Here is a 27301-nt window from a genome sequence, read left to right as displayed (position 1 = left end):
AGTTTAATATCTTGATTGAATGCAAAAATACCTTTGTCGAGAAACAAATGTATGTCCTATAACAAAATTTTCAATTTAAATCTATTTCTTGAGAGGACTGACTATTAATATAAGTTAAGGCAAAATTATGTTTTTAATTCTGTAATTCTAGGTTGTTAGTATTTATAGTATTGTAATTTATTTTATTTATATATTTAGTTATTTTTTTCTATGAATTTAGTTTTATATTATCAATTTTGGTCCCATTTACATTGTGATAACTATCTTTTTGGTCATATAATTATATGCTGTTAGGACTAAAATTACCAGGACTAAATTTTTCAAAAAATGATCAAATATGAGATGTTTTGAACTAAATTCGTAAATATGTAAATAGAGTAAGTTATAGGATAAAAAATGCTAACGACTTAAAATTACAGAACTAAATATATAATTTTATATATGAGTTAATAATGGTTTTTTTTTTTCTATATATATAAAATAGCTTTCTTGACATGTTGTCTCTATGTGCATTTCATAAATAATTTTGTATGCTTTAAAACATATTACAAATAAGAATAATGTATACAAATCAATACATTATCATATTTAAAAAAAATAAAAAAATATCAATTTAAGGATATATATTATCAATATAATAAAAATTTGGTGCAGTGATAAATCACCGTTTGTGAGTGTGAAATATTTTTTATTTTTTTATATTAATATAGATTTCATATTTAAAAATGTATTACAAATAAAAATAAAATATATAAGGGACAATTACACTCACCTCCCATAAGGTTTTGAATAATTAACATAGATATCATGTGATGTGGAAAATTACATCTAACACCTTTAAGGTTTGCTTCATCTAATAAATAATTCTTTAAGGTTTGCTTCGTCTAATAAATAATTCTTTTGTTGGTCAAAATTCATTGAATTAGCTGATATTAGCAAAAAAATTGCTGAAAATTGATATATACTCTCGATTGACTTATTATTGACTAATTGAGGATTTATTTGTTAGACAAAAGCAAAGTTCAAGGGTGTTAGATGTAATTTACTAAACTACAGAAGATTTACGTGTAATAAATCCAATATTAGAAAAGGAGAATGTAATTATCTCTATATATAAACTAACCTCATATTAAAAAAACATGAAAAAAATAAAAATAAATCAACTTAATGATATTATTAGTGTAACAAACTTTTGAAGTAGTGGTATCATAAATCATGGTTTGTGAGTAAAAATATAATTTTTTTATATTTGTATAGAACCATAGATTTAGAAATAAAGAATTAAATACAGAAAGAATTATAAAAACATATTTGATAGAATTTATTGATTTTTTTTGGAAAATTTATTATTGTTAATTTTAATATCAAAGGAATAATTTGATAATTATATAAATAAATAAAAAGTATTAATTAAATATAAAAATAATATTAATAATAAAAATCAAATATCAATAGAGTTATTTATAATTACTTGGATACCGAGTGACAATAATAACAAAATTTGTATACCACAATGCACCTTTACCCGGAAAAAATAAAGTAAAAAGGGAAAGAGAAAAAGGGGGAAAAATAGTAACAAAATCAAAACCCTAATATAAAATGGGAGCCACTGCCTCTCGGCATACGCTGTCTACCAAAGTATCTACTCCACAATAAACCCTAACGCTTTTTAGGGTTTTTGCAGAGTAAGTCTTTTTCATCGTTTGGCCGTTCCTTTGGTGACAGCCTGCAGCTGATTCCTTTCTAGTTGATTTCTTTCCTCAAATCCTCAGAATGGGTAAATCTACCAAGAAATCTGCCTCCAAGGTAAAGCGGCGGTTTGTTTCTTCACTGAATTCACTCGTTTTTATCTGTTCGTTGGCTTATGTTTGATGTTTTTGCTGGTTTTCTCGTTGTAGGTCGATGCGGCTGCTGTTGTTGCCGCTCCGGCTAAACCGTTGAAGAAAGGTTACCGTTTTGATTTATTGTATCCATTTTTTTTTGCTCTTCTTGTTTTTGTGTTTGTATTTTGTTTCTGGGTTTGATTCTTCCTTGTGCTTTGTTTTATTGGGTTATTTGGAATTAGTGTCAGTTTTGTTTTCCGGATTAGTGTGGTGTTTAATTATTATCTACTTGTATGGTTTCTTTTCATGTTGAATAGGCAAGAGAGAAGCGGAGGACGCTATTGAGAAGGAAGTAGTAAGTGCTAAGAAGCAGAAGGTGGAGGAAAAGAAGAGTGAGGTTAAGGTTGAGAAGAAGGCAGTTAAAAAGAAGGTCGAGACCTCCTCTGATGAGGATACTTCTTCAGAGTCCGAGCAAGAGCTCAAGGTTTAAAGCTTAATAGCCTGTCCCTTTTAATTTGTTTTCTTGCCCTACCCCCTTTGACGTTGATTGTTTGAAGTGAGTAATCCTTATTAGTCTGCTTTCAGTTCTTTAGAGTTGGAAGATGTAAAACCAATTGGCTTTTTTGACATTAAGAATCATGAAAACACTGTATCATATGCATTGAAATTTTACCTATATGAGTCAAGTGGTAAGCTGCATTATAAAAAATGAAAAGTAAATATTGTGGAAATTATTACCACATATTATAGATTTACTATGACAAATTTCCTGCTCCTCAGCAAATGTGTTTTTACTATTTCCTGAACCATTTGAATCGTGTAAATGGCTTTTTCTTACATATGCAGATTTTGTTATTCTTCAGCTTCAATAAAATATTTTTCATCACTGTGAATTATTACCAGGTTAAGGTATCTGCCAAGAATGGGCATGTGGATGCTAGTGCACCCAAGAAGAAACCTGCAACTGCACCAAAGAATGGACATGTAGCTGCTACTAAGAAGAAAGATGAATCAAGTGATGATTCTGACTCTTCATCTGATGATGAATCCAGTTCAGATGAGGATGTTGCTGCAGCTAAGAAAACTCATGCAGCTCCTCCCAAAAAGGCACCTGTAGCTGCAGCCAAGAAGAAAGTTGAATCAAGTGATGATTCTGACTCTTCCTCTGAAGAGGAATCTTCAGATGAGGAAGTTCCTGAGGCTAAGAAAACTCAGGCAGCTCTGACTAAAAAGGGCCCTGTAGCTCCTGCCAAGAAGAAAGATGAATCAAGTGATGATTCTGATTCTTCCTCTGAAGAGGAATCTTCAGATGAGGAAGTTCCTGCGGCTAAGAAAACTCAGGCAGCTCCGACTAAAAAGGGCCCTGTAGCTCCTGCCAAGAAGAAAGATGAATCAAGTGATGATTCTGATTCTTCCTCTGAAGATGAATCCAGTTCGGATGAGGATGTTGCTGCAGCTAAGAAAACTGATGCAGCTCCATCCAAAAAGGGGCCTGTAACTCCAGCCAAGAAGAAAGATGAATCAAGTGATGATTCTGACTCTTCATCTGAAGATGAATCCAGTTCGGACGAGGATGTTGGTGCAGCCAAGAAAGCTCCTCCACTTCTGCCTAAAAAGGAACCAGTAGTTTCTACCCAGAAGAAAGCTGATTCCAGCAGTGATGAATCTGATTCTGAAGATGAGACTAGTTCTGATGAGGATGCTGCCAAAGCAAAAAAAGTTCCTCCAGCAGCTGCCACTAACAAGGCCCCTGTAGCTGCTACCCAGAAAAAGAAAGATGATTCGAGCAGTGATGATGAAAGCTCTGATGAAGATGTTGCAGCTAATAATAAGCCAGCAGCTATTGTGAAGAAAAAAAAGGAGGAATCAGAATCAGATGATGATGTAAGTGCATGTTGCTAGACTTGTTTGTATTTCTAATGTGCGTTTCGTTCTCTGTGTTATAGTTGCTTATGATACCTTGTATATGTTGTTTATCATTTATACCTCAAATGTTGTTTAACAATCCGTTTTCATTTATTAAGTTAACTTGCCTGTTTTTTCTGTTTTCCTCGTTTGTGGGTGAAATGCTGAGGGGATATGGCTTGTGAGCTATTGATACCCTTAAAGAAAACCTCTGAGATGATTCGATTCACTAGCCAGTATGGGCTGGAGACCTTTTAAATGTTTTACTTCTGGTTTGGGCAATGGCTGGGCCATCCTCTTTGCTACTTGTGCAATTTTTTGGTTGTGAGTCTCTTGAGTATGATTTATACATTTGGTGTTTTGTTGCAGTTGAATGAGTGATGTCATCTCCATTAGGTGATGAATTTCATACTTATTGAAGTTTATTTAAATGCAGCTTCTCAAAATGTGTTGTATGAAATGATTTTAACTGTGATTGAAGTATTATTATTTAGCCAACACAGTTTTCTCTATTTTAATTTATGATATTTGGGCTTGTCATGGACTGCAATGTAATATGCCGTTTGGTATATCATGTGACAGGCCCCTAAAGCTGCTTCTTTGAAGAGGGCCACTGCTGGCAAGAACCAGGTACTTTGCTCCACCTGCATCCCTTTGTGAATGTTATGTTGTCAATTAGCTTAGCAGATTTCTCAAATGCTCTTCTGATGATTTTGAAGTTGAAGGTATCGTCACTCTGTTTTTTATGATTATTAATTAGTAATGCTCTTCTACAGGCAAAGACGGAGGCAAGCTCTGATGATGACAGCTCTGAAGAAAGTGATGATGAAGAGCCGCAGACGAAGAAGATCAAAGTTCCAGTATGTTGACTTAATTCCATTCAAATTCAAATATTATTACATTTTGTTGCACTTGATTGCTATGTTTTATATTATTCATGTCCTATTTCCCATTTTTCATGGTTGGCTCCTTGTTAGCAGTCTGCTACAGCCCCAAAGAGCGCTGGTTCAGATGAATCTTCTTCAGATGAAGATGAAGAAGGCTCTTCAGAGGAAGAGGAGGAAAAGCCTTCTAAAACTCCCAAGAAAAATGTAAATGCTACTAGCATTTGAATGAATGGATTCAAATGCAGTTTTCTGTTTTTCTTGAGTTTTTTGTGCATGTGGTGTGTGTTGATGAACTGTTGTTGATGAAAACTAGTCTTGCTTTCAGTTTATGGATGCATGATGAATTGACTAGTTTGACCTTACTTTCTCTACCTCATATACTCGTACCCATGTGGTGATATTTTTGTTGATACAGGGTACTGATGTAGAAATGACTGATGTCAAAACGGGGAAGGGAAATGCTGCTAAAGGAGGTTCTCCATTTGAAAAGACTGTAAGTGGTCTATGTGCTGCCTGCTGCATGTTCTCTTGTTTGACTGCACTTAAGTGAAATAATAACTTAGTCCCCCTTGTTATAGGGTCTCTGCTTATATATGCATACTGATATTTGCCTAATTTGCATTTGATCTAGGTTATATAGGGATAGTTTGCGAAGTTAAATGCTTTCTGAGATACATGTGTTACATTGGGATGCCCAAAATGGTCTTGGATAAACTTTATGTTTGGAAATGGTTGTGATTCTTGTGAAACATGCTTCATGCTCACCTTATAATGTTGAATTTTTACATTGTGCAGCCCAAGACCCCTGCCACTCCCAAAGAGCAGACAACTGGCTCTAAAACTCTGTTTGTTGGGAATCTATCCTTCTCTGTTGAGCAAGCTGATGTGTAAGCTTAGCATACCCGAAGAGTAGTTCTTGTTTCATTATATTTTGGAGCCTAAACTTAATTTTATAATACCCAGTGAGAATTTCTTCAAATCTGTTGGAGAAGTTGTTGATGTTCGCTTTGCCATGGACGCGGATAATCAATTCAGAGGCTTTGGTCATGTTGAGTTTGCTTCTGCAGAAGCAGCAGAGAAGGTATTGATCCATATCATACATAGTGATCGGTTGAATTATTCATCTTCATGCATTTGTTCTTTTACATATATACACATGCATGCACATAGGCACAGGCAAGCATTTGTTTTTTTTAATAGATGGGCATGCATATTTGGATATCGCTGGATGTTCTCTGGATATTATGAAACTGCTAAGAAGTCCTTGGCTATTACCTTCAGCTAATCTGTAAGTTATTGATGCATCTCTTTTTCGCATACACAAACTCGTGCATGCTAGGTGTAATGGTTCTGTGTAGCTTATACTCCTTTTGTTGCTGGATCATAATCAATCGACCAAAATAATTTGTATATGAAAAAAACAAAAATAGTTTATATTCATTGCATTTTCGTCGCCGCTCTCTACTTGAAAGGATATCTAGAGTTGCAACTGCAATGAGTGGATAGTAAATGTAGTGGGATATATAACTGCTGCAGAGATGTTGGTTGTGTAGTTCTATCGATCATTAATCTGAATTCAGTAAATTTGAATTTGCTTCCTTTTTTAATATTTCTTATCTATTATTTTGTGCAATTTGTTAGCTATGCCTTGCTAACAGAATTTGCTACCTGGCAATGCCACTAGTTTCATCTGCATTATTAGAAATGTGAAGATCCCTGGGATTGGAGGCCACATGGCTGAATGTACATTTGAAACATCTTAGATTTATTTAGGTTCTTTAGCTGCCATTTTTGTTATCAGCTCTGCATTGAAATTGTGATGTACAAATACTTTAGGCCCTCCGTGAATTGAATGGTGAAGATTTGCTGGGTCGTGCTGTGAGACTTGACCTTGCCAGGGAAAGAGGATCCTACACTCCCTATAGTGGGTATGATCTATTTTCTGTACTGCTGAATCACGTAACCATATTTATTCATGTGACAAGATTAATGTAATTTTCTAGTGGCAAAGATACACCATCCTTCCAGAGGGGAGGGAGAACTCAGGGGCAAACGATATTTGTTCGTGGATTTAACAAATATGATGGTGAAGACCAGGTATGTATTGCATTATCATTTTGACATCATATCCGTTGGTATCCCCTCTGCATTTCCATGTGATGAATCACTTAAATAACATGACTTGCAGATTAGAAGTTCTCTGGAAGAACATTTTGGTTCTTGTGGTGAAATTGCAAGAGTTTCCATTCCGACAGATCAAGATGGTGGTGTTAAAGGGTCTGTTCTCTGTTCTTACTCCTAACCTTTTATGTAATAGCTAAGTTGCCCATCGATTTAGTTTTCTATATAAAATATCCTCAATTTAGTGTGTTTTTCCCTGGGATCTGTCTAATATTGTTGTAGATTCCTGCATTAGAAAATTGATTATAGAATTTGGACATTATTATTTCTTTTTCATGTGCCTAGAATGGCCCTTTTGTTTTCCTTGAATTTTTTTTTGTTGTGTATTCACTTTTAGTAGATGCTATCACATATATTTTTTACTCTGATTATGTAGAAGTGGAATGTTTATTGGGCTTGGCGTGGCATTTTGTTCTTGATATTTCCTTTCTGGTAGATCATGTCCATTTAAAACGGAAAATAGCTGTGAATTTGATTGTTGCATTCTGCTTTTGGTAACCACTACATGATGCTGAGTGGTAGGATTTATTAGGTGATGTTTTGAAGAATCTTGGAATTGGCCTCAGTAGGATTAAGTGAAAATGTAGTCTAGTTATTCATTAAAGGATAACATTGTCTAGCTTATACACGTAACTTCATATTTTAACAATGTGGTGTTCTCCCTGAAAAAGAGTGGTGCTTTCTCTGAGATCTATAAATCTTGCCTTTGCATGCCCTTATTTTGTTGTACTGGCTAATAAATTTCACTTGTCTATTCACAGGATGGCGTATATCGAGTTCAAGGAGAGTAACGCATTTAACCAAGCTTTGGAATTGAATGGATCTGAATTTGGAGATGGTACCTTGCAAGTGGATGAGGCAAAGCCTAGAGGTGATAGTGCTGGTGGTGGCAGAGGTGGTGGTGGCAGGAGTGGGGGAAGAGGTGGTGGCAGGGACTTTGGTGGGAGAGGTGGCGGTCGCCGTGGTGGTGGGCGCGGGGGTGGTGGTCGTTTTGGAGGTGGTAGGGGACGAGGGACTCCCAGCAGACCAAGTATGGCTGCGGCTGGAACTGGTATGCATTAATGATATTTTGTTGAATTCACCCACCTTTTATATAGTTGATATGATGACCATTTAAAAACCAGCTGCCATCCAGTTTTATGTTTCTACTAACAAACATGTTCAATTTTGTTGGTTGCTTCTCATATTAATTACAAAATAATTGTACATTGAATTTGCTTTTTTGTAGCTGCTCAGAATAACTGGACAGTGGATAATTTTATATTGTGTCCTGTGATAGAGCCTTGTATCCTTGTTTATTGCTCCAATTTTAAAATTTCCTTTACTCTGGATTAGCTCTTGTTATAATATGCCTGGAATCTATAGGCTAGGTTCCAATTATAACATGCTGAAATGGCAGTTGAAATTAGGACGAATGCGCAACTTTGGTTCACAGTTCTACAATTTACCTCTGTGATGTGTTTTCTCTTGATGTCCTTTTGGCATTATCTCTTTCATCTTTTCCCTAATTATTTTCAAGTCTAACTGAATGCTCAGGGCATCATAGTGTTAGTATCTATTATTTTTGCTATTATGTAACGAACCTGTTGTCAATATATTGGTGCAGGAAAGAAGACAACATTCGACGATTAAGTAGTGGGAGATGAGGGACTCTGGCCTCAGCTGGATGCTTGAGTGTGGCTAAAGTTTTCGTGCTGCTTTAAATTATATTGAGTTAGATTTAGTTGGTATCAGTTTTTGACAAAACATGCAGAAGTTGGGGAGTGACTATTATTCTTCTTGCTGCAAATTTATTATGTTTTCCTTATTTTGCCATTATGTAGGATGCCTTTTTTCATTGGCTTGAGGATTTAAATGCTAAAGATTTGGGTAAAGAAGAATGTGATTTTGCTAGAGTTCTAATATGCTGGAAAGTTGTTAAGCTACGCTAAAAGAATATTACTTTCGGAGTACATCTATAACAGTGATTATAACTATTAATACAAAATTTGGATGAGTTTTATGATTATAAATCGATTAATAGCCATTGTAATAGATATATATTAAAATTGAAATGATGATTTTTGAAAAAATGTACTTCTACTGAAAGAAATTTATGGTGTCCAAAATTTTGATTAGTTAAAGGCGAGTTTTGCGGAAGGCTATGCCCCGCTATGGCATCGAAGTAACCTGTCTATTTCTAGTAATTGACTTGTCATACTTTTGCAAATGTGTACATATATGTACATTTATTATTATATGTAATATACAAAGAGGGTAGGGGTAGGGATCAAATGCTGGTTTTCTTTAGCTCCAAGAGTTTATGCCACCTTCTCTCTATGGATGCTCTATTCCTTGCACCCAAATCTGCACCACCACCAATTCATTCGTTCATTCATTATTTGTATTATAGTTAATTAATTGCAGTGGTAGAGCATAATTAATAAAGGATAGTACAACTTACGATGCAATTTAGGTTGAGAGTTGTTGCAAGATTCTGAGCATGTCTCCTACAAAATACACATACATTATTATGGTAATGGATGTAGAGGGAGAGAAATAAAAGTATTACATGGTGGGAGTGAATGTCTTACTTCAACTGAAGTGGCCAGCCGAATGTTGTCCTGTATTAGGGGATCAAGATTAGCTTCATATCCAGGCTTCACATATATTACCTGCACATTCAATATATGTGATTCATCATTTAATTTCTCTCTCTTGCAATGCACACTGCTCCATATGATATATGAGACTCATCTGCGTGTGTGCGTGTATGTTTTTACGTATATGTGGTCTCTATACTAAATGAGAAATGTTGTGGAAATTTACGGAAGGATCATCGGCACCAATGTCGGGAAGTTCTTGTTGATGATGATGATGATGAGTCGGGTACTCTCTGATTTGCCTGGTCGATGGTAGAATCCAAACCTTAAATGTTGTATTGATCTGATGGGACAACACAAAACACAAGCAATCAGTCTTCAATACACACTGGTCCATTATCAGAACTACAAATAACTAGGTTTCCGAATTAAATCAAACCACAAGTTACCGATGATGACGATGAAGATGAATATATGGGGTGTGTCCGAGGATGGAGATACCTCTCTTAAGTATGGGGTGCAGCAATTGCAGCACTTTCTGGTGAAGCATGTTGTGATTTTTCCTTCCACTGACAGCCCAAGTCCAGCATGCTGTCTCACATTTCACTTCTCATTTACTTATAATCATTCATAATAAACTTTCTAATCACCAAACAAATACAACAAAAAGTAAATGAATTTCGGAAAATTAATTCACCTTCTGAATAGAAAGGGCAACGGAAACATCCGTGTCCTTTTGAACATCGTCGGGCAGATCATGAAGCTGTAGCTCATGTATGGAGAATGTATAGTCGGAGTTCCATTTTCCATGCCATCTCCCGTCCGATGGGGATATCGTGATCAACCGCGCTTTGCTCTTCTTCTTTCCTGCCTTTTTCCATTAATCAACCCCAATGGAAACGTATAAATTTCGGATACATTAATTTTTATCATATTTTGCTTTATATATCACGAAAAACACATATAAAATAAAATAAACGATCCAGACTATTGTATATAGCAGTCTGCAACTTATCTTGGTTGTATAAAACATCACAAGAAGTAGATATGTGATGGACATGATGAGTTCAAATTAGAAGAGAGAAATGAAAAGGAGTGGTGGTTGGTGTCCTAAGGGTTAAGTGATTACCATAGGAGGAAGTTGATTTCTCTTGGCAGCAGCAGAAGCTCTAGGTAGGGAAATTGGCAAGTACACGAGTTTGTGTTGTACTGATGTGAATCTGTTGATCATGTTTCCAAATTCGCCCATCTCTCTCTCTCTCTCTCTATCTCTCTCAGAGGAAGAAGAAGGAAGAAGGAGAGTTTGAATATGCAGAAGTTGTAATAACCTTATCCTGCTGCTGCAAGAACTAGCCTTGTTGGCACTCAACTGAACAACCAATGTATCAGATATTTTTCTTTTCATGCATTACTACTCATTTTCTTTAAGAAAAGAGTAGATTAACCGCAACCCCCCCCAAAAAAAAAAGTTAAAATAGAAATTTTGATATTGTCACTGATTATATGTATTTCCTAACTAAAAATTATGTTCTGTCACGTTAATGATGAGTTTCATCGTCTTAAATAGTTACAAATTTTGCAAATGTTATCACCAACAAGAATTAGTAATAAGATATTATACATAAAGTTGTCTCTAAAAACAGTTAATAATGTATGTGTGCATAATTACACTTTTAATCCTATAGGACGGGGGTTCAGTACTCTTTAGGTCTCTGCTTTATGAGATTTTCAAAATGGTTCACAAATTTTAAAAAAATTATATTTATTTAATTCTATGCTTTACGGGATTTTTAAGATAGTCCAAAAATTATAAATTTGCTTTACGGGATTCATAGGACTGAAACGTGTTGTTTTTTTCCTAATTTTTGGACCATTTGGAAAATTCTATAAAGCATAAGACTAAACCTGTTGAATTTTGTCAATTTTAGGACTATTTTTAAAAATTTCGTAAAATAGAGGACTAAACGTGTTGAATCTCCTATTTTATAGGACTAAAAGTGTAGTTTTGCCAATGCATACATATGATGACCACCTAGTGATAACAATTTGTTCTTGACACTATACTTGTGTTGTCACTAATTATCTATAATATTTTGACAAAATCGAAATTATTTTCACTGAATAATTATCTATTCGTATTATATTGCTGAGTGGACATGCTTACTTAAATTTAATATCAAATGTCGATATAACGAAGAAAATTAACATATTGAAAATGGAGAGTATATACGCCAATATATTAAAACTTATTAAACATTGCCTAATTTAAGACTTTTATTATACACATTGAGCAATAAAAACTTGAATTATGCTTGATTTTGTTTTTGGATGAAAATATTTGGGAAATAACATTTTTGGTCCATAAGTTAAGCGTATTTTACTTTGATCCCATTTATTATTGGATTAGCACTTGTAGTTTAAAAAAAATAACACTTTTGGTTTTCATCCACTTTTTTGTCTACAATTTAACAGTGTAGTGCACGTGTTAGTATGTGATTGTTAAATATTTTTGGCTGGAAAGAAAGTTGATTTGTTTTCCAGCTTGGGACCATTTTTTGGAAAAAAAATATATAACTACATTTGAGGGAAAAAAAATAAATTTTGAAGGAAATTAGGCAAAAAACATAGAGATTTATTTGTTCTCTCACATAAATTAAATCTTAACCATCCCATATTTCGATAAGTTGAAACAGTAGAAACAACACAAAGAATCATATTTTCCACGAGTGAATTAAGTAGGCCAAAATAAAGCACTCATATGCTACTATTGGAAAAAAAAGGTCAATTTTTCCTCCAACAAAAAATACTTAACGTTGACGTGCTAAGCACGTGACTACATCGTTACATTGTAGATGGAAAAATACATGAGGAGCAAAAGTGCTAATTTTTGTAAATTATGGGACTAAAAGTTCTAATCCCGTAATAAATAGGACCAAAAGTGACATGGATCGAACGTATAGGATTAACAATGTTATTTTTCCTAGAATATTTATTTAAGTTTTGCATAATCATAAATTCTCAAAAAATTGTGGGTATTTATTTATTTGTAGATGAAGAAATATGGCTATTTACATATACAACAAATATAAATGTATTTTTTAGTTAGGTATGTTATATAGTTCCATGTAATTTCTTAAGGGGAAAAAAAAAGACATTTTAGGTAGTATATATTTTGTCAATTAAATTTTAAGCTTAAAAAAATTGTATAGATTAATTAATTACCATGGATATTCAAATAAAAGGATATGTTTAGATATTTGATAACATCCTCAAAAAGCATAAAAAATACAAATACTAGATTTGCGTAGCATTACAATACATCATATTGCGTGCAATTGGATTGATGTGTTGCGCATGAGATATTGTACGTTTTGGCCTTAGTTTCGATGAGGAGCTTGAGATGAGTATATAGCAACATTACCAAAAACGATATCAAAAGATGATACTTCTGTCGTCACCAGTGCTATGTCGCATGGAGTATTAATCGCTTTGAATAGAGTCTTACAGATTTGTTTGCAAAGAAAAGGGCTTGAAACGTATAAGCATGCAGTTACATGGGATGTGTGACGACATACATATTAAAATTTGCATACTATGTTGCATTGGGAAAAAACTTTAATTTTAGCATAAATTAGGTTCAAATGTACAAATATTCTTTGTGATTTGTACAATTATAAATACATATCTTGAAGTCGTAATTGTAATTATAAGTATACCCCTTGTTCAGTAACAAAAATATACACAAATGGCCCTTGAGTTACATTATACTAATACCCCTCAGGAGGTGTACAAATAATTTTGTAAAAGACATGAAAATTTTGTATATTTAGTCTAACGTCGGTGGTGTCATGTAATTTATCCTTAATTTTAAGAATAATATATGCAGATATATAAAAATTTGATAATGCCATTAATAATTATAAAAAAATAGAATATGATTTTGATCACATAAGTAATATATATTAATCTTATATATATAATAAAAATATCATGGTTTTCATTTTTTGGTTTTTTGAGGTCCTCATTTCTCCAGTCATTTCCTTCTCTTGCGTTGATTCTCTTCTTCTTCTGTCTATTCTCTCTCAAGTGTTAACTGAATCTGATACTTGGACTCCCGGAGATGACGACTATTCTTGCCGGCCACCCTCCGACCCGGCTGTCCCCCGTCGGAGAGAGTTTCAGTACTCTTCACAGGTGGATTGATGGCAGAATTCTCTGTTTTGGGTATTCCAATCAGGACTCTCACGTCCGTACCATTGTCTCCGGCGGTCCTAAACGGCGCCGCAGTAGGAGTTCATGGGCCCTTTTCTCTGGTAAGTTGGAGGATGGGGTTGAAGGGGATGATGACACTGGGGACGATGTCAAGCGGGAAGATCCTCAAGAGAGCGGAGTTAGCCCTGTGAGTTGATTTACTCCGTTTCCCTACTCCCTTCCTTTTTCCATGTGATTTTTCGTCCTTCCCTGTTTTGAGGCTTTAACTTTTCGCGTGATGGAGGCTTGAATGATGTATGCATGTTGAAACTTCTGTTCTGGTTTGTAGTGGGCCATTTTTGTTGGCCAACTAGGGAGAAAGCATCATAATTTCAGGTTTTTCAGGTTAACAGTGACATCCTTAGGGAAAAGCTAGAAAAAATTGTTGGGGTGGATGACTCAAGTTTCAGCGGGATAGATCTTGCAACTCTTATACGGAATAAATATGGGAGATCGTATGATGTTCAGTTAATCAAGAAGGTGCGTGATTTCTCTTTTCCGTTTCCATTTAATATGCCACATATGGTGTTTTGAAGACTTTGCAAGTGGACGAAGAGTATGCAGACAATTACATGGTGTAATAGATTTTCAATCATGATTCCTGCATTTGTAACTCGTGTTTTTACCACCTGTATGGTGGTTGCTGATTTGCATATCTTCTTTGACCTTAAACAATTTAGTGTTTTCATCCCTCAACGTGTGAGCACCGTTGAATGTTTGTTGTCCAGGAGTTTGGCCCACATCCAAAGTTACCACCAGGTGAACTGTTATATGGCACTAGGTCAGACCACTAGTTATATCCAATTAATTCTGAATTTCAAGATTGATGCTTTAATACTATTTGAAGGTAGATAATTGATGGTTCTATTCTTGTTTCCTTTGTGCCACACTGGATACATAAATTCCATGAACCATTTTTAACAAGTTTTTCCAGCATATTAAAGGTATCATTTGATCGAGAGTAAATAATCAGATTGAAATTACGTTCCTAAAGCTACTGTAGTGCCTATGAGTCTTGCTGTGCTAATATGGATACTTGTTTTTAGCTTTGTATTTCAACAGTCGATTTAAGCATGATTTGTCTGCAATATTAATGAATTATACTGGGAATAACCTATTGTTTGTACTTTATGTCACAAGTCATTCCTTAATTACTGCATGGATTGCTAAAATTGACTGAATTTCTTCAAGCATACAAGTTCATGTTGCCAAGCTGGCTTTTTTCTGTTAATGTTGCAAAAGGTTAAATTTGAAATAGATCAATTTTACAACAAGTTTTTAGGATCTTAGACTAGCCAAATTTACCACCAGTTTGGAAATAGAACTTTTATTTTAGTTGTAAGCCTTAGAAGTTATAGACTCTTCCAAAAATAAATATGAAGTCAAAATTAAATAATTTTTAGTTCCCTTGATTCATGACGGCAATAGTCCTGCTACATATAAAGGTGAAGTGCAGTGTAACAAGTTACTTAAGTTTTTGTTTTCATTTATCGATGGTTGTTTATATAATATTTAGCACGGGGACTCTATTTGAGCTCCAGCCTAGATGAAAACTTGAAAAATTGTTTCTGTTTGGTGCAGGAGTTCATGGGCAGAAATCTCCTTGCTTTGAATGTCATGTGGAAGTACATGGAGCAGGTAAGCAAGTTTTTCTATCGTTTAATAGGAGATTATGTTATCAGTGCTTATGCCGGAATTAATAATGAGACCTCGAGTATGCTTGAATTGACCAATAAAATTCAGAACTTTTGAGTATGTGGATTAGCCAATAAAATTTGGAACTTGGTTGCCTGTATGCAGAATCAAGAGAATAATTTCTGAATAACATCATAGAATAGAATTTTAGGCAGAAGGTTAGGCCCTCAGTTTTCAGTAGCAGTTATGCTGCTCCAGTTTTTCTCCCTGTCACAGGTAATAGCCTATGCTTCTCAAGCTTTGTTTGTGAAATCTTTGGGGAAAAAAACTTAGTTTTCTATCATCTATTTTTGTAATTTTTTCCCCTTAAACTTTTTATGAACTGATGCATCCAGGGTGATTCGACCATCGCTCCTCTAGTAAAAACTGCAAATTTCAACCAAGCAATATCAAAATCCTAATTGGTTATGTAGAAGTAACAAATATGAAGCTCTTATAATGTCAAGCTCAATAGTAAGAGTTCTAATTTGAGGGGAGGTGGCGAATACAATTTGCCGACTTTCCAAGACGGTTGTTGCATCATAAGGCTGACTTTGTTGCAGCATTTTCTGCCACCTTAAGCGTTACTGCAACTGCGCACATCAGTATAAAGGATAGAAGAATTAAAATATACTGGCATCTTGGTGATTGAAACACTTCTGGTTTAATCTAATTATTATCTTTCTTTAATAACAAGAACTGCCATGTACAGGCGGGTGTTTATCATTGGAGACCTACTGGTTTATTATACTTGAACCAAGGGAGTATGAGCAAGCATTTACTCACTTACAATCATTTAAAAATGAAAATTAACAATATATAATTTGCCTTTCTGGGAGACAGTAATGTAGCCTGGAAACTTGTGCGGTCCTAACCTAAACCTACTTTAACCTAAATATGGACTTTCTAAGCTAAGAAGTTAGCTACCATCTTGTCCTTTTTGAATATACAAATCAAAGATGCCTGGTTGCTCGTATTGACCTTTACGACATCCATGGTAAGGTATTGAATCGGCAAAAAACTATATTTCTGCCTTTATCTTTAATCTTATCACCAACACATTTAGCATTCACATGATACAGAATAACACTAGTTGTAAACTTGATGGATGTCTGCTAGTGCAGCCTATAACAAATTCCAGCTCTAGAATTTCATAAAAGCAAAGACCACCTTGCCTATTTGATCTTATAGGACACCTCCTGCAGCAGTTGCTCTTGGAGTCCCTTTCAGCACTTCGCTGGAATTGTATATTTGTACCATTTCAGTTGCGGTTTTAACAAATCTATCATTCTATATTCCACTTTTTGCTGGCTGGAAGTGTTGCCCCCGAGACAAGCAGATATTCTTGCCTACTGTCCATGAATTTTCCTTCTAACAGTCTTGTCTCATGCAAGAGGTAAATCTGCCTTTCCACCCATCAAATAATTTTATTGTCGCGGTGTTCCTTCGCCTGGTTTTTAGCATCATTAGGTTTGACCCATGTGAATTATAGCATGTATACTGGAACAAGAATCCTTGCATGTTCAAATATCATAAAGTCACCTGAAACCACCTATGAACAATTTAGCCACGTCCTGCGTGCTTCAGAAAGAACCAAACAAAGCTAGCTTGTATAGTGATCTGCTTAATCCTGCTATTGATTCCAAGTGTGAACACAATATTTCTCAAGGTATGTGTATCAGGATATGGGTTCACGCTGCTTATGTATCTGATATTTTGGTGGAACATCTAACTATAACTGGAAAGCGGGTTGTTCAGAGCTCAGAACACAAATAAAGCTGGTCGTTACCTAAAAAACTTTCTGTAGTTTTCAGTCATTTTTTCAAACTTAGATGATATTCTTCTGATACTTTAAATACTTATCCACCATAACCATAGTCGAGTTCGTCGTACTTAAGTTTGCATCCTCTGGAAGGTGTATGCACTATGGTGCCTAACTAGCCATTGGGAGAACAGCACGATCCCTCGTTTTTCTGAACAATTTATTTTCTTACTGAAGAATTTACATGCTTAGATATAGTCCATGTAATCCATGTGACTACTTACTCTACAGGGTGTGACTTGGTGGATTAAATAAAGATGAAACAAAAAGTCCAATTTGCTCTGTTTTCAGTCTTACTCAGCTATGTTGTGCTTGCGTTGTCTTAGAGATCATTTCCACTGACTGAAGAAGAGTACATTTTAAGGCTTGATGATGTGGCAAATACTTTAAAATGTTGGGGAGCTGTCTCACATGTCCGAAGCAGTCTTGAGAAGTTGAAAGAACGGCCTCGAATAGGAAAGGTAAACCCCTTGACGCTTGATTTTGTCCTTAGTTTAAATTCAATAAGAATGTTCATGCAGATGTATCTCCCCGTTAGAAGTAAACAATAGTTTCAATAAAGGATAGGGTTAGATCGAAGTTTACTTCCAAGTTGTGACCTTATTATTCTATACGAACAAAAGAAGAAGGTGTTTGTTCTGATTACATTGTTGTTCAGTGGGAAACTTTGTTTCTCAAATACTACTAACATAGACATTCTATTCTATGCAAGTGACTCTGATAGTTGACGATTCTTCACATCTGCATGTGCTATAAGAACAGACTTTAGGTTGGGGTTCCTCTTTGAATTGTTTCTTCCTCAGTTTGTTTGACCTTCTTTCAAGTTTTTGGCAGAAACTTGAAAATGTCAAATAATACGTTGACAGAAGCATTTCTTCCCATAGTTTTTGCCAGAAGAACTTAAGGAGGATGTTTATGCAGATTCTCACTGGAGGTTGATATGGCAAAGTTGAAGATCAATTTTGTGATTTCATGAAGTACACGAAAAATTAAGTACTATTAGAACAAAGTGGAAATGTCGAAGTGCTTATCCAGCTTTGTTATGTTGCAAAGTGTAAAGAAACCATGAAAAAAGTGAGCTTCGGGTACCCGTGAAACTGTTCTAAGAGAAGGACGGAGAAGATCAACACACTAGGTTTGTAGACTTGATCTAGATATTGACTGAGATACTGAAAAGCCCTTGAAGTCACCTATTTATGCATGTGTCCTACTGGTTATCTTGTCCCTCAAAAAGAAGATAGAAAGGTTAACAATAGTCGTATAACATTTTGCTTCTCCATCTAGTCTTCAATAGAGACTGTTGGAAAATTTTATTATTTTGGTCAACATAATCCCCAGTATTTCCATTTGGCCTTTCTCTTAAAAGTGACTATTTTTGTTCAAGCAGCGAGTGCATGTCTGAAGGTGATTAGGCTTCTACACTGCACCTAATTGGCTGGGTGGACGGCAGGCTATTATACTATTATGTGTTTGATAGGATTTGGCTTATTGACAACTATTTCGTCAGGTTTTCAGTCAGTAACAAGAGAAACACCCCTACGAAGCGGAGGCATTATTTAATATTACGGACTTCGTGTCTGCTAGGACTAATGCTTCTCTTGGAGATTATTTTGGTCTGCATGCATGAAGTCGTAATGGCTTTAAGAGGTCAATCTGGTGTCGGGATTAATAGGTCAGAAGTTTCGTTGTCTCGGGTGTTTTGCATTTGAGAAAACTATGTTGGTTTCTTTTTCTTAGAATGGCAAAGCTTTTATTCAGGCGATTTTTGCTGACATACTAATTCGTTAAGAGTTTGCAGAAAAAGAAGTCATGTGATACCATTATGCAACTGCTTAGTTCATCCTTAACGTTAACACGAATTTTCAGATGGGCCATGATTTAGTCCACGCTAATAGCTTCATACTTGCTTGTTTGCTGCAGGCTGTGAGCATATTTATAGATATGGATGAGTCCGGGGGCCGTGCAAATGAGTGGATATACAAGTAAACCTTTTCAGGAAAACCACACATCGGCTTATTTTGGTATGCCATGTTAAAGTTTCTGTTAACTTCTTCCTAATTCGCAAGGAACAATTACAAACTCACCATTACGGTTTGAATAATTACTCTGACACCCCATCAACATACTGAAGAGATCATCAAAAGGGGAGTATCAGTGAAATTATTCAAATAACACAAATATTTTTTATGATTTGACCATAACAGAGGTGGTGTTAGTATTACTACGTAAATCCCTGTTCGTAGTTGTGTGTCTTATTCAAATCGTTCTTCTGAAGCAGATAGCGTGCATGAAGGATGTCGCCTATTCTTTGATATACTAGCAAAGCTGGGAAGACTGATCTTGGCTACTCGTAAGTAAGAGAAACACGGGGGACCTGCTGCTTTATGTTCTTCAGTGGCTATATTGCAGTCGCACTACACATGAGCTGGTCCTGTTGCAGTACACAACGAACAACTGCTTCTTGTAAAGTTTGAGTTGAATAATTTGTGAGTTTTTCAGCTTCTTTGCATTTCTGAAAGAAGAAATGTTGTTTCCTGAATAATAGTTGACACTATATAGTGTTACCCTGTTGATTCTAAGATGAACATGGAACCACAACTTCAGGAATGAATCGTATTGCAGTAAAACTTACACAAAGAAATCGAAAACACGACATCATATTATATTTAGCATCTTATAAGCTCGTAGTTTATGGAAAACACGACATGACCGTATTTTAACCGCTAAATCTCTACGAGTTTATCAAGTTCATAAATTGTTTCTTCAATTTATGAAATATTAGGTTTAATTTAAACATGAAAATTTTCGATTCAGAGTTGAAGAGATGTTTGTACTTTTTATACATAATCACAATTTTGTTACTTTATATAATTCAAAGCAAATACAAGCGGGTTTGTTGGTTTTGGAAAGTAAATGGAGATTTCTTGCTGCTTCATTTTTAATTTTTTTGAATGAAGTTTCTGATAATAATAATTATATTATTACGCCAATATTTAATAATTAATTAACATAATAAATTTCTTATTAATAATTCAACCAATAAATAAAATAAATACCCATGCATTTCGTAAAATTCAAGCCTGTTACCTTAATTTGATTGTGAGATTTTAATTTTAATTACTAGACTAAGATTTCATTAATAAAATTCCGAAAGCTTTTAATATCTAATAATTTCGTTTCTTTTTATGGTGAACATATTATGAAACAAGTAAACTTCTTATAAAATTTAAAAGCACTTATGCAAAAAATTTTAAAAAGCATGTAAATTTGTTGAAAACCCTTTTAAGTTTCATAAATATGTTCTACAAAACCAATTAATGAAATCTATTTATTTGTAAACAATAGAAAGGTGAGTCAAAAAAATTAGGGAAATTGGAAAAATTATTTTATGTACATATGAATTAATACTTTGTGATATAAACAATAGTTTGACATTTTCCATCATGCTAATTGGCTCATCCACAATATTTTGGTTCATAAATTGATCGTTTCGTACCAAAACATATATCAAACTATAAATTATTTTGAAAACTAATAAATACCAAACTATAAATAAGACTCTAATTAAAATTAATTTACGAATCAGTTTCAAAATTTTTTAAAATCACATTGTAATTATAGCTATCTTTCTTGAGCTATGATATAATTATGAATATCTTTTCTAATTTTGAAAATTAAATACCTTTCTCAGATGACAAAATTGTCATGTAACCCTAAATGGTAAGTGTGATTACTTATATTGCTAAAATTTTTTAAAACTAAAAATATTTAAAAAAATTCTAAAAAATTTGAAGATGGGAAATAATTGATAGAGAATATTGGTTCATAAATTTCTTCCAAAAAAAAATTAAAAATTATATTAAAATATAATTTATGATTTAAAATGATATTTTAATTAATTCATTGTAAAAATTAAATAAAAATATAAAAGGGCTAAAATTCAAATAAGATATTTTTAATTACGGTAAATTCAAATGAGTAGCTGCAATTTACCCTATTTATTACATAGAATTAGTTTGAATATGAGTGATTTCTAGTCCGGATTTCCCAATTTGCATTTCTATTGCCAGTTCAAATTTCCCCTCCATCATCAATTGGTACAATTAGGGTTCATCTCGAATTCTCCCTCGAAATTTCTCTCCTTCCCATAACATGGAGAAAATTCCTGCGGCCTGCGCCATGGACTGGAGCATTCAGCTTGAGAAAAGCCTCCGTTCTCAAAAGCCAGGTGAATGTATATACATGCAACTGCATTATATTTTCTTTTTTTGTTGCTTTCTGGATTGGAACGTTGATTAGCAATGATTGTTGTTTAGGTAAATCTATTGAAGCCCTAGAAGAAATCGGCGGACGGCTGGAGTGGTGGAACAGCGAGTCAGAGCTAAGATTTGCGGAGTACTGCATGTTTGGTTTAATCCCTGGCGAGGACAAGCTGTTCCTTAATGCGATTTTTCTGCGTTTAGCGGATGCATTTAGGTTAGGGAACAAACAGATTAAAAATGGTGTTGTTAAGCTTTTCTTGAGAATGAAAAAGAGAAAGAGAAGAAATGGGGAAGGTATTTTGAGCAAGGGTAAACTGGAGAATTACTTGGAACTGTTGAGCAGAGTGAAGGAAGTGTTTGATAAAGGGGATTCTGAGGAAAAGGCGTTGGCTTTGCTCTTGTTTGGTTGCTGGGCGTATTTTGCCAAAGATTGTGCCGATATCCGGTATATTATTCTATCAAGTTTAGTCTCTGGTGATGTTCTTGAGGTAAGGGCTATAAGTTTCTAGTCTGTGAACTTAGCATGCAGCCCATGGTTCCTTTCTGTTCAATTAGATATACGTGGGCTTTGGATTTCAGTGAGGAAAATGAGGGAAAAAGCAAAATATCTCAATGAATAAAATTTATCTGGCAGTTAGATTTCATGTTGTAAATTAGGAACTGGAAGTTGTGCTTTTGTTTCTTAGGATAATTGTTCATGTCCATAAAGCATATATGCATACTTACAGGTAAGCCAACTATCTGTTAATACACACTTGGTGGGCTGCTGTTGTTTGCTCTATGCTACGCGTTAGGACGGTTGTTAAGGATTGCAAGAGTAAATAGAAATACAATTTTGTGTTGTATGATGAACAAAACCTACCGCCACTTTGCAGGTGAAGGCTGCTTTGTTTGCCGCAGGATGCTTGTCTGAATTGTCAGACGACTTTGCGAATGTTTTCTTGGAGATACTTACTGTAATAGTCTCATCACCAGAGGTTTCAAGGGACCTAAAGTTAGCTGGATGGAGAGCATTCTCCAAACTATGGTGCTCATTTTCGCTTGCAGAGAAGGCATATAAGGTTCAGCATCTTTCCACCGCTCTCTAACAACAAAATACCATTATCTGGATCGTTCTTGCCAGGAGTTAAAGCATATTGAGGACAGCAAGCTTGTTTAATAAGAAAATTATTATGAGGAGACAAATTTGAAAATATGCACCATTTATGAGATTAAGATGCTGTGTGCTAGGTGCACCAAGATGTTGATTTCTACATATGTTATGTGCATGTTGTTGACATATGCTTTTATGTGACAAGGTCATGTTGCAATTCTTAAAGATACTTCTTGTAGACAGGTTTAAAGCTTCTTATGGATTCTTCAGAAGATGGCCTCTCAGCTGTGATGCTAACTTCACTTTCCAGAATAGCTTCTAGGTGGATGCTTCTACTTCCTACTCAGGTGCCTATTCAGCTTATTGATTTTTCAGTTTTAAATCATTGCTTGCTCATACAACTTCAAAAATTCTGGACGAGAAAGTTGGCCAAGTTTTCCTGGGATACTGCAGATAGTGGAACTCAATTTCTAGGTAGGACTATGAACTGGATGGTCTATTTGGCTTTCCATGGATTTAGCTTATTGATCAATAAACTGCTGGCTGATCATAATTAGGAGTTGATGGTTGGAAATGTAAAAACCTGAAAATGTGTCAGATCTAAGCAAAAGCAAATGCAGCTAATATGTTAGCGAAGTTTATACTGGTTTGTGTTACAGGTAGAACCTTTTTGCTTCTTTTCTACTTTTTTTCTGCAGTGTGATTACTTGGTTTTACTGTAGCTTCTTACTTCTGGTTGTAGATAGAATTGCTTGCAGTGTTTGTGAGTGAAGAGAGATCTTTGCACATGCAAGCTACATCGTTAAGATGCCACCGCTTCTTCCTAGCACGAGGAGTTTGTGATTTTCCCTCAACTAAAGACACTGTCTACAAGTTATTTGGCATACTACACAGATCAGAAAGTCAGCCACCAGTACAGCTTGAAGCTTTAAGAATCTTGCATAAGGTGTTCTATGCTTGCATTACTAAATTATGGCCTCATTATTTTCTTAGAGTTTCTGACTTCAGGTGTTTTGCAGATCCTTCTGTTTAATTTATCCATCATTCCTTGTGTGGAGATTGCTGACCTTTTCCTGAAGCTGTTAGTCGTTGTTAAAAGCATGCTACAGTCGAACATTGTGTCAACCAGAGTTTTAGCTGTTAGAGTTCTGGCTGATCTTTCTGGAAAGGTTTTGGGGAGAGAAGATATTGTATCAGGTGGAAGTGGTCCTGCCCTGGCATCCCAGGTGACATCCTTTGTTTTAGATCAGATCCTTTTGCTGGTAACACCAGAGGTGGATATTCATCAGGCTGACTTTTCTGTGGAGCTTGAGGTTAAAAGCTTGCTGTACATCTTATTCAACCTGGTTGAAAAGCATTCATACCTTCATTGCCTTGTTCTAAACAATATATGCTTGTTTATAGACAAACTGATAAGGATGATTGACAAAGTCATGGACACAGGAAAAACTGGCTTGTCAAATCATGAAGTGACAGAATTTGGTAGCCATGGAAAACTAGTGGTTGAATCAAAACTCATGCTGTGTGTATTGAAAATTGTGGTTGTTTGCTTGCAAAACCTTGAACAAACTGATGCTGAAACGAGCCAAGTTTTGGATGAGCTGAAGCGTCAAGCAGAAAATGTATGCCGGTGCCGCTCTTTTAATAGCTACATCAGCATGAGCTACTGTCTTTTATTGCACCTGCATTCTGCTTTTGTTTGCATGTGGCGAACAGCAGAGGAATTGATGTCTCATCATAGAAACTCGAGTCTGTTTTCTCTTGATTCAATTCTTCAGCTTGATATATTTGGTTTGGATTGTGCCAAGAAGATGTTAGGAAGACATAGTTATTGGTGTTCTTATAAGGCTGGAAGAAATGCTGCCTGTCAGGGGGCATGGTCTACAGCTGCTTTCATATTTGAACAACTTAAGGGAGTGGTTCATTCTGCTTCCTGTTCCTGCTGGTTGAAATCTTTGGTTCAGTTCTCAACTGCAGAAAAGAATATTCAGTTGTTTGCCTTCCCTGAGCAAGGCAATTCTATTGCCCATTCTGAAGGTAATTCAGATGCGACGGTAGGCATTGCATTGATGAGTAACTATTATAACTACATGGAAATTCTTCTCAGAGCTTGCGATGCACTTCGTTCTGCGGAAGAGACCCTTGCAGCCTCTGGCATTGGGCATATGTTCAGTTTCCAGAGGTGGTTTTTGGCCGTCAGGGCCAAGGCTCTGGGAACTGTTGTCGATGTGATGAAGCTACTGGATACAATTTCCTTTACTCAACATGGCACTGGCTCTGGTGGACAAATAGAGAGACGCATTCTGCTACCAGGTGCAACTTCCCAGACACTTGGTCCCTTAATACACTCTTCTATGGAGGTTTCTTGCCGGATGACAAAATTAGCTCGAGAATTGGATCTACTCTTGGCATCTTTCATGGGTATGGACAGGCAAAGTGTGGCGAGTGTTTCTGCACTTGCATTAAGCTGCTCACTTGTGGCCTTTACTACTGGTTTTGCCTTTCTAGTTCCAGACTTGCATTCTTCAGAAAATTATAGGATTTCTAAATCTCATAACTCGGTGGAGCCTTTCCATGCCTTGCTTATAGAAGATTTAGTTGGGCGATTGAGGCATATAGACAGCAAAACAAGGAAAAATCTCCTGTTTCTTCTGAAGTCCTTTCGCAACAATAGAGGCTGTTTTTTGCCAAGGTTCCAGTCTCGAGTTTCCTATGCTTCTTATGAGGCAATAGTCTTGCACAAGCTCTGTGAGTATTCTGTCGGCGAGATTTTTAGATTGCAAAGTGATGCAAACAGAGTGCAGTTATGTGATGATGCAGCATCTCAAGTTCTTTATAATGTTCTGCAACTGCTGTTGGGCACTATCTCAAAATTGATGTTGATTCCTTTCCGGACTCCCCATCACTTCTTTCGAGTAAGGTAATCTATAATAAATAACTTCTAGTTTATTTTAAAGACTAAATATATTGTTTATCATCTTGGAAGTTTGCTTTCCCGACATGTTTCCGCAAATGTTATTTATATCATAAACTAGTAAATTTCTAATAAGAAACCGTTATTTCCAATCATATCTACTGCATATATGGCAACTTCTAGAATGCTAAATTTGTCATTTTAATGAAGAGAAGTTGAATATCGCAGTAAATATAACCTTTTCATCTAAATAATGTGAAACCGTAAAAGACTGAAGATATACAAATATGAGCGGATTATATGGCAAGTAAGAAATCTATGAAGCTAACAACCACCGGATTTATTTATAGTCCGTAAACCTGTTTCTTTTTGGTAATTTTTGTCTAGGGGTACATTTGGGATTTCATGAAGTGCAAATTTCCATGTTCTATGGTAAGGCTTTCTATGTAAAGGCTTTTTTGTGCTTTGAATTGGGATAAGCTCATCTTTCCCAATAAAAGCTTTATCAACCTTGAACTGGGAGAATCTTGGAGCCTATACATGGAGATATAATCTTCAGTATTACCTGAAGTGGAATATAAATATGTATACTGAGTTCTTAAATTGCTTTCTGGGCTTCTATTGGATTTTGTGATTCAAATCCAAACCTTGATTGATTCTTTGGAGTTTTAGGCACGTCACCTAGGTTTAATTTCTCTCGCTAATCTTCTGTCTAATTTCACTGCTTCAAATCCTTAAATTCTGCTGTGATAATCATTTAAAAGTGCAAAAACAAGAGTGTTACCTGGATAAGTAAATTCTCAGTTATGTCTCTTCAGTCTCAGTTAGATTTTAGAATTTCAGTGTATTTCATCTGCAGTTCATATCTAACTCTCGGTCGCAGTTACCTTTTGCTGTTACTGTATGATTATATCTAAAGGCGCTTTACACTTTCAGCCCTGCTGTTTCATCTGAGCTCTTTATGACGAATGAAGATGGTCAAATTATTGATAGATCATCAGTTGTGTCGGGGTTCCATCTCTCACTGAGTTTGTGCCTTCAGTTGAAGAACATGCCAGCTAGCCTGCCAAGTCAACTGAAAAAAGTTTACTGCATTCTTATGTGTAAACCACATTCTCATATAACAACTGGAACAGGAGAGAGTAAAGGGCAAGCCCAATTTAGAAGGCAGGATCACGAAATTGATGATATGATGGACTTGAATGAAAAGCTGCTCAGACACGTCATTGGTTCCGTGGAAAGACATGGGCTGCACACTAGAGGCCAACCCGATGATTCTAAGATGGTAACTGAATATGTTTGTTTTGAACTAAATCAACGAGGTCAAGGGTTCTCTACTTGCTTGCTCGACGTTGCTTCTTTACCCGTGGGCTCTTACAGAATCAAATGGCACAGCGGATGTATAGATAGTGGAGGTTCTTATTGGAGCCTGCTTCCTGTGAATGATGGCCCATTGTTCAATGTTCACGATGGGACAACCGTGAGATGATTTTGCTAAAGGATTAATGGCTAATGAAGTTGTCCAAGTGATATAGAAGGAATTGCTGATATATGTCTGTATGTACTTCAGAGAAAAAGGAGATTACTTCTCATGTCTCTTGTACATGTGCTCAAGCTATTCGAACTATAGTGAATGGGGAAAAAAAGAAAAGAAATTTTCCCATTACATAAACCAAATTATGCTCTTCAAATTCGTTTTGAATTGATGCTCACATATCTGCTAAAAACCTATGGAACTGCTGATTTAATGATTTTGATAGCTCGAAACTGTTGAACGTATTGTTATTCATACTTGTTGCTTCAAAGGACACTGGTTTTAATTATGGGACAAGGCATTTTATTTTTCTTAAAACTGTCCTTTATGCCATGAAAAAATAACTAATACTTTCCTGGAACAAAATAAAGTG

General features: G+C 35.4%; 4 protein-coding genes across 7 annotated transcripts; 3 read left to right on the top strand and 1 right to left on the bottom strand.

The window, feature by feature from the left end:
• The first annotated feature begins 1598 nt into the window (after positions 1–1598).
• Positions 1599–8603, top strand: LOC105156301 (uncharacterized). 2 transcript variants are annotated; one of them, XM_088877463.1, is made up of 15 exons: positions 1599–1806; positions 1899–1947; positions 2141–2307; positions 2727–3707; positions 4311–4358; positions 4505–4588; positions 4709–4819; positions 5031–5108; positions 5411–5502; positions 5579–5696; positions 6452–6543; positions 6619–6712; positions 6804–6892; positions 7558–7847; positions 8403–8603. In XM_088877463.1, exons 1-15 carry the CDS (start codon positions 1774–1776, stop codon positions 8426–8428), a joined length of 2352 nt encoding a protein of 783 aa, XP_088733589.1. In that variant the 5' UTR covers positions 1599–1773; the 3' UTR covers positions 8429–8603. The 2 variants fall into 2 exon arrangements, with proteins under 2 accessions (XP_088733589.1, XP_088733588.1); XM_088877462.1 differs by having other exon boundaries at positions 4706–4819.
• Positions 8604–8972: 369 nt separating this feature from the next.
• On the bottom strand, positions 8973–10752 carry LOC105156092 (E3 ubiquitin-protein ligase, putative (DUF177)). Its single transcript, XM_011072133.3, has 7 exons — positions 10508–10752; positions 10076–10249; positions 9880–9969; positions 9605–9721; positions 9370–9450; positions 9240–9285; positions 8973–9142 (listed from the first exon to the last, which is right to left on the bottom strand). The coding sequence occupies exons 1-7, from the start codon at positions 10625–10627 to the stop codon at positions 9066–9068; spliced, it is 705 nt and encodes a 234-aa protein (XP_011070435.1). The 5' UTR covers positions 10628–10752; the 3' UTR covers positions 8973–9065.
• Positions 10753–13383: 2631 nt separating this feature from the next.
• LOC105156091 (uncharacterized) lies at positions 13384–19752 on the top strand. 2 transcript variants are annotated; one of them, XM_020691863.2, is made up of 6 exons: positions 13384–13777; positions 13975–14109; positions 15211–15267; positions 17452–17586; positions 19046–19146; positions 19401–19752. In XM_020691863.2, exons 1-5 carry the CDS (start codon positions 13499–13501, stop codon positions 19109–19111), a joined length of 672 nt encoding a protein of 223 aa, XP_020547522.1. In that variant the 5' UTR covers positions 13384–13498; the 3' UTR covers positions 19112–19146; positions 19401–19752. The 2 variants fall into 2 exon arrangements, with proteins under 2 accessions (XP_020547522.1, XP_011070432.1); XM_011072130.3 differs by having other exon boundaries at positions 13385–13777; positions 19404–19752.
• Positions 19753–21129: 1377 nt separating this feature from the next.
• Positions 21130–27162, top strand: EMB1895 (ARM repeat superfamily protein). 2 transcript variants are annotated; one of them, XM_088877439.1, is made up of 7 exons: positions 21130–21353; positions 21442–21875; positions 22263–22448; positions 22720–22827; positions 23223–23426; positions 23500–25395; positions 26331–26495. In XM_088877439.1, exons 1-7 carry the CDS (start codon positions 21278–21280, stop codon positions 26346–26348), a joined length of 2922 nt encoding a protein of 973 aa, XP_088733565.1. In that variant the 5' UTR covers positions 21130–21277; the 3' UTR covers positions 26349–26495. The 2 variants fall into 2 exon arrangements, with proteins under 2 accessions (XP_088733565.1, XP_011070430.1); XM_011072128.3 differs by having other exon boundaries at positions 21132–21353; positions 23500–25400; positions 26331–27162.
• Positions 27163–27301: the final 139 nt, after the last annotated feature.

Source organism: Sesamum indicum, linkage group LG2 (assembly GCF_026168435.1).
Source record: "Sesamum indicum cultivar Baizhima isolate 11 linkage group LG2, ASM2616843v1, whole genome shotgun sequence".
NCBI lineage: Eukaryota > Viridiplantae > Streptophyta > Magnoliopsida > Lamiales > Pedaliaceae > Sesamum > Sesamum indicum.
Note: the sequence above shows the minus strand (reverse complement) of the source record. Positions and strands in the feature narration are given on the sequence as shown.